Raw genomic sequence first — 6,000 nt, 5'->3', positions numbered from 1 at the left:
GACCCTTTCCAAAATTCCCGACAAAGTACTCAAAATACTAATTGGCCTCACATCCGAGAAGGAAGAAGCAGTTGATGATTTAGGTATAGGAACAACTTTGGCAGATTTCCATTTCTCAGGAAAGACACAAAGTCTAAACAAAAGTTAATTACATGCAGGAAGTAGGGAGTTATGTGCCGTCAAGCTATTCGCTAGCTTTTTATCTGATCGTCAGCAGTTGGTTAAAGTAGATGATCACCACTCGCAACTGTTACCAATCACAACTGGCGTGCCTCAGGGATCAATTTTGGCTGCTTTACTTTTTTCCTTATATACCTCACAGTTACCCAAACAACTCAAACATTGTTCCCTGCACATGTACGCGAATGATACACAGCTCTATATAACGTTCGAGAAAAATGATATAGACGCCGCTTGTTTCAAACTCAATAACGATCTAAAAGCAATTTATAACTACTCTAACAAGATGTCTTTAACTCTCAACCCATCAAAATCAAAAATTATTAATTTCGGACCTATGAATCTTAATGATTGCAATGTCGTGCTGAACGGGAAAAGATTGCTGGTATGCGATGAAGCAAAGAATTTAGGTCTCATCTTGGACAGGCAGCTTAGATTTAAGAGACACGTGTCGTCGTGTTTACAAAAATCATATGGCATATTGAGAACGCTTTATCCCCATCGCCACACCCTTCCAATAGATATTAAAGTAAATTTGTGCGATAGTTTGATACTCTCAATATTTACGCATGCTGATGTTGTATATGGGCTCAACCTGTTGGAAGTAGATAAATATAGAATTCAACGAATGCAAAATAATTGTTTAAGGTTCATATACGGAATGCGTAAGTATGACCGAATTTCTCACACTCTGGGAATGTGTGGTTGGCTTAATATGATGAACCGGCGCAAACTCCATTTCCTGTGCTTATGTCATAAAATAATTCTGAACAGAACCCCACCATATCTTTACGAAAAAATACGATTTCGGACGGATGTTCATAACATAAATATCAGACATAAGAATACTATCACAATCCCGGTGCACAGATGTGCAATATTCAAACGATGCTTTTCCTACAATGTTTCAAAATTGTACAATGAATGTCCGTCTGAACTTAAAGCGTTATCGTGTTGCTCCTTCAAGCGCAAGTTGCGTGATGTGCTTTACAAGCAACAAGACTCGGGTCAGAGATGAGAAGGCTATCACAAAAGAGAGAGCGCTGTGTGATAGGGACGTGTGTGCAGAGTTTTTGTTACTTTTTATTGATATTTTAGTTTTATTTGATTAAAAGTACTAAAGTAAGTGGTTTGTCGTTCTTTCCTCTTTTTATTTTTTTTTATTTTCTGCTTAGTGAATTTTGTCTTTGTTTTTTTTTCTTGCTTTTTGTTCGATTAGCTCATAATTTTTACCGGACCGCCAGGAAGAACAGGGAGCATATAATTGTAACCTGATGGCGGTTCCAATTGGTCAAGGATTAATTAAGTTTAGCAATATATATATTATAGTAAATTGTATAAATCATAAAGCCAATAAAGAGATTATTATTACAACAGAAACCCAGCATCCTAAGGCTTATACCATCAATCCCTGTCACCTGACTCGACATCCTCGTCAAGATAATATTGATCTTAGATTTATTTACTTTTTGGAAAAAGAAATTTTTCACACCAGCTCTAACATTATTAGCATAAAAGTTGTGCACGTCCGGGCCGACCTCCGCAGACCGTCCCGAAATCGAAGAAAAGTACTCATGCAAAGCTTCAACATCTCTTAGACTCGTCGGTATGCGGGGTTTTTTTTATTTTGGGTTTTTGAGTGCTCCCAATTCTGATTTTCTCAGTTAAGTAAAGTTTCTTTTCACACTTAATTGCATTAGTCGTATAATTCCTCAATTGCTTATAATAGTCCCAGTGAGCTACATGTTTAGTGTGTTTGAATTTATTTAAAGCTTTGTCACGCAACGACATCATCAATTTTACATTATCGATAATCCACAGACTAGACTAGACAGCGCCCCCTTAAATCATATGCGAGATGAATCAGGTTCTTGTTAGTAATAACTTTTGTGTTTACGTTTGTAATAAGTAATAACGTTTGAGAGGAACCTTTTTGCTTTGTCAAAAACGATGGATTTTTTGCTAGCACAAAAAAGCAGAATTAAAACTTCCATTAATAAGTCCAGCTCTGAACAATAAAGGTCAGCTGCATCCACGACTCAAAAGAATGAACACTCAAAAGCTTTTATAACACCAAATAATCATTAAACATGGATTTATAGTCTTGAAATTTTTAATTCATTGTATAATCGTCAATACCAAAAAGAAAAATCAATATTGCACATACTATTGAATAACTGTGTAATAATTTGAAAGCAAATATAAAAGTCATAAAAATACTTTCAAGAGTTAAGTTTCATATATCACAACCAAAATCAATTCAATCGAATCACACCAATTGGTTAAAAGTTATCATCATAGTAAAACATAAAAAGGACTCCAAATCAATCTTAACCATTCTACAAATACTAAAGATTTTGTAAGAATAGTCTGTTAAAAGACTTATCCAAATACTAAAATTTATGTCATCACAAAATACTGACGTAAGTCATCACATCAAACAAAATAATGTTTCAAATTCCGAATGTGAAAAATGAGACATTTAAATCGTTCGAAGAGGGTAAGAAATGAAAAATGAAAATTTGAAAATTTATTAATTAATAATTTAAATCTTAAAGCTCAATATGTACATAGTACATAAAGAAATAGATCTTACAAATTGCACATAAAGCAACCATCCATTTTTTTAAAGCATAAAAAATTTCACGCTGGTAATAAATCAAAATCGTCACTAACATGAACCATAGGCACATGTAACTCCTCAATTGTGGGTGTACTTTTAGCGTCACATAAACTTAACTCTTTCAATTTCCATTCCCAATCCATTTTTTGAACTGCATGCAATGATTCAGCTTCATTATGATGCCTCAACAACATATGTTCTTTAATTTTTTCCCATTTATCATCAACGTCTTGTAACCAACTTAAAAATAATCGCCCATTATACCTCGATCGCGCATTCCGATCTTTTTCTTCTTGTTCGGGAGTAATTAAATTATAAACTTCTTGGTCTCTGAGAATAGTACACACGGAAAATGGAAGTGATTGATTTGCTAAAGCTCTTGCTGCTTTTCCATGCACTCTTAAAATTTCTTGTTCCACAGAAAGTACTAGCTTCTCTTTTTCGATGACGTGTTGCATTTTTAATTTGTATCTTTCTTTTTCTTGAGTCGTGTATAACTCTTTCATTTGAGCTTGTAATGTGGCTGGGTAATTTATATTGGGAGTTGTGGGTGAATTACCGTTTAAAACATAAGTGCATCTGTTCATTAAATAATCTTTGAAACCTTGAGGTGGTTTTGGTTGGACTGGAAATAGACCTTTACGACGTTTTTCAATCTAAAATTAAAGAAAAATAAATATATAATAAACAAATCTAAAATAAATACATACTTGCTTTCGAATATTTAAGAATAGTTGGTAACAATTTGTTATTGGTTGTTCGTGAGGATGCCTTTCGTGAGCCTCTGAAACTGCGGGTGTATCTGCTGTGTCTTGAGCAGGAGCGGCAACTTCTTTCGGTTTCATTTTTCGCTTTCTTGGATGCATGTCTGTTGGAGCTGGAGTGGTCGAGTTGGAATTTGATGTTGAAGTTGTTGCTGCCTCTGCCAATTCATTTGTGGTCGTGGTCTATAAAATCAATAATAAAAAAATAATTCTAATTAAGTTGATATTAAACATTTTTAGGGGTTGAAATCAGTGGCGAAACCATTGCGAGTCTCTGGGTGGTAAATCTTTACAAGGCCCTTGCCCTTTGTGTAAAATACATGAATTAAAAATAAGTAGTTTCAATAATTAACGAGAAATGCAAAAGTTATTAATAAATAAATTAACAGTTTTGAAATATTATATTAGAACATTTATAAAAATTATGAATAATGATAAATTAAGGTACATCAAGGATTCAAAAATGATGTTTGCAGCTTTTCCTAATACTAGAATCTTTATAATAAATAATATTTATCATATAATATCTTTATTGCACAATAATCTAACGATGAGCTACGTCATTTTTAATGAAAAGAATAGCAAGGGCTGAAAGCCGATTATTGGACAGCACAGATTTATTTTTTTAAAACAAAAACTTTGCGCAGGTTTATGCATCACAGTCGGTTGTTGGTGGTAGATTGATATCTAGACTATGAGATGGCGGTGGTATTGCCGAAATATGACATAAAGTTGATATGTTTAGTTATTCTGAACATCGTCAGTGCCACTACCAGTCATTTGCTAAAGGTTTTGACAAGGCTTGTCTTATTTTGCGAGGTTGATTGTGAAACATTAGCTTTGTTCGTTGGTACTGCACTACTTGCACTAAGCAGTTTAGTGTAGATGTTGTGTGTTCGTTGGGGATAGTGTAGTTTAGTGCAGTTGCACTCATATTGTTCGTTGGGCCATGCGCAGTGCAATTTCGTGCAGCCGGTGCAAGTTAGTGCAGATTTTGTTGCACCTGCTTTCGATTAAGTTCAATAAGTGCAGTGTAATTCAGTGAAACTAAAATGGCGGAATATTTGAAAGCGTGTTTTGTAATAATTAATATTAAATATTAAGAAATAAAATCTTATAATAACTAATATTTGTTGTGTTATAGAACACAGTACGCTCAATCCCAGTAGAGGCAGTAAATGCCTCTACAAAAAATAGAAAATGGACAAGATAGTAGATAGATAAATGGACAACAGACTAGACAACAGATATTAATTTGTTTCTTTTTTTAGGGTTATTATAAATTATTAGGCAAAGGAAGAATTCCAAATCAGCCCGTCATTGTTAAGGCCAAATTCTTCTCGAAATCAGCCGAAAATAAAATTAAAACTATTGGTGGAGCTTGTATATTAACAGCTTAAGTTGTAATAAAGTTATTATAAAAAGAAAAAAGTATTACAAAGTTATATTTTTTTGACATTAACATAATCTCAACATGTTATACACTTTTTGTGATAAAAATCTATTCGTTGCGACCACGCTTTACACACTTTTCTAACCTGCACTTACTGTTGACATAACCTTGCACTGACTGACACTTAATTGCACTATGACGTCATACTAGTACCATGTCGTGCAGAGTAGTGCAGTCCCAACGAACAAACTAAGGTAAGTTATGATGGTCCGTAGAATGACGTAACGTAGTTAGTATAACGTTTTTAATCTAAAATAGTAAGCTGTTCCAATGTCCACTAACTATATTATAATCAGTGTGGATTTTAATCATTGGACACTGTGTCCAATACCTATAATTATAAAATTGTAAGTTGAAATAGTTATTGGACAACAATCGAACACCTACAAACGTTAACCTATAAACGTTTTAAAATAGCGATCATGGAGCTTTTTTACAAAACGCAACCTGTCCGCATTTTAAAAAAATGGCTTATAGATGGTATTACGAGCTATGTCGGCAGTAGAATATGATACATCGTCAATTCTGGTCAAAGCGATACAACTCTCGTTATTGTATACGTCAAATTAATGTTAGCAAATGTTAGTTTCAAAACGTAACATGTCCAGTGTTTACTGAATGAAACTACACCTTGTCCATATAATATGAGTTACGGCTAAAGTTACAGCAAAGTCCATGTGCTTGCCACGCTCTTGTTGACAATTTTTGTCTTGTTTTTAATCAAACCAGTGATAAGACGACGAATTGGTTCATAAGGAACATCGATCTGTATTACAATAATGAACGGAATATTAGTGAGAGTAGAAAATGGCAACGTATTAAGACCGCCGTTCAATGGCGATTTTTATATGAACCGACACAGGTGCACTCGGTGCAGCTTCCCGGCTTTCTCTCATATCTTTATTCAAAGTTAAATACATTGTTAACATATTTCTGTACAAAATGACGTATTTTTTGTTGTAAAATAATTAGAATGTTAA

General features: G+C 33.9%; 1 protein-coding gene across 2 annotated transcripts in view; it reads right to left on the bottom strand.

Annotated features, from left to right (window-relative positions):
- Nucleotides 1–2,697: 2,697 nt before the first annotated feature.
- LOC111422764 (ankyrin repeat domain-containing protein 11) overlaps nucleotides 2,698–6,000 on the bottom strand; it is a 41,548-nt gene continuing 38,245 nt past the window's right edge. For both annotated transcript variants that reach the window (XM_023055987.2, XM_023055996.2), the window contains exons 5-6: nucleotides 3,514–3,750; nucleotides 2,698–3,459 (exon numbers count right to left, since the gene is read on the bottom strand). In XM_023055987.2, the coding sequence (XP_022911755.2) occupies nucleotides 2,824–3,459; nucleotides 3,514–3,750 (873 nt within the window). In that variant the 3' untranslated portion in view covers nucleotides 2,698–2,823. The remainder of the gene's footprint in view (nucleotides 3,460–3,513; nucleotides 3,751–6,000) is intronic.

Source organism: Onthophagus taurus, chromosome 1, assembly GCF_036711975.1.
Source record: "Onthophagus taurus isolate NC chromosome 1, IU_Otau_3.0, whole genome shotgun sequence".
Taxonomy (NCBI): Eukaryota; Metazoa; Arthropoda; class Insecta; order Coleoptera; family Scarabaeidae; genus Onthophagus; species Onthophagus taurus.
This window is presented reverse-complemented; position numbering and strand designations above follow the sequence as displayed.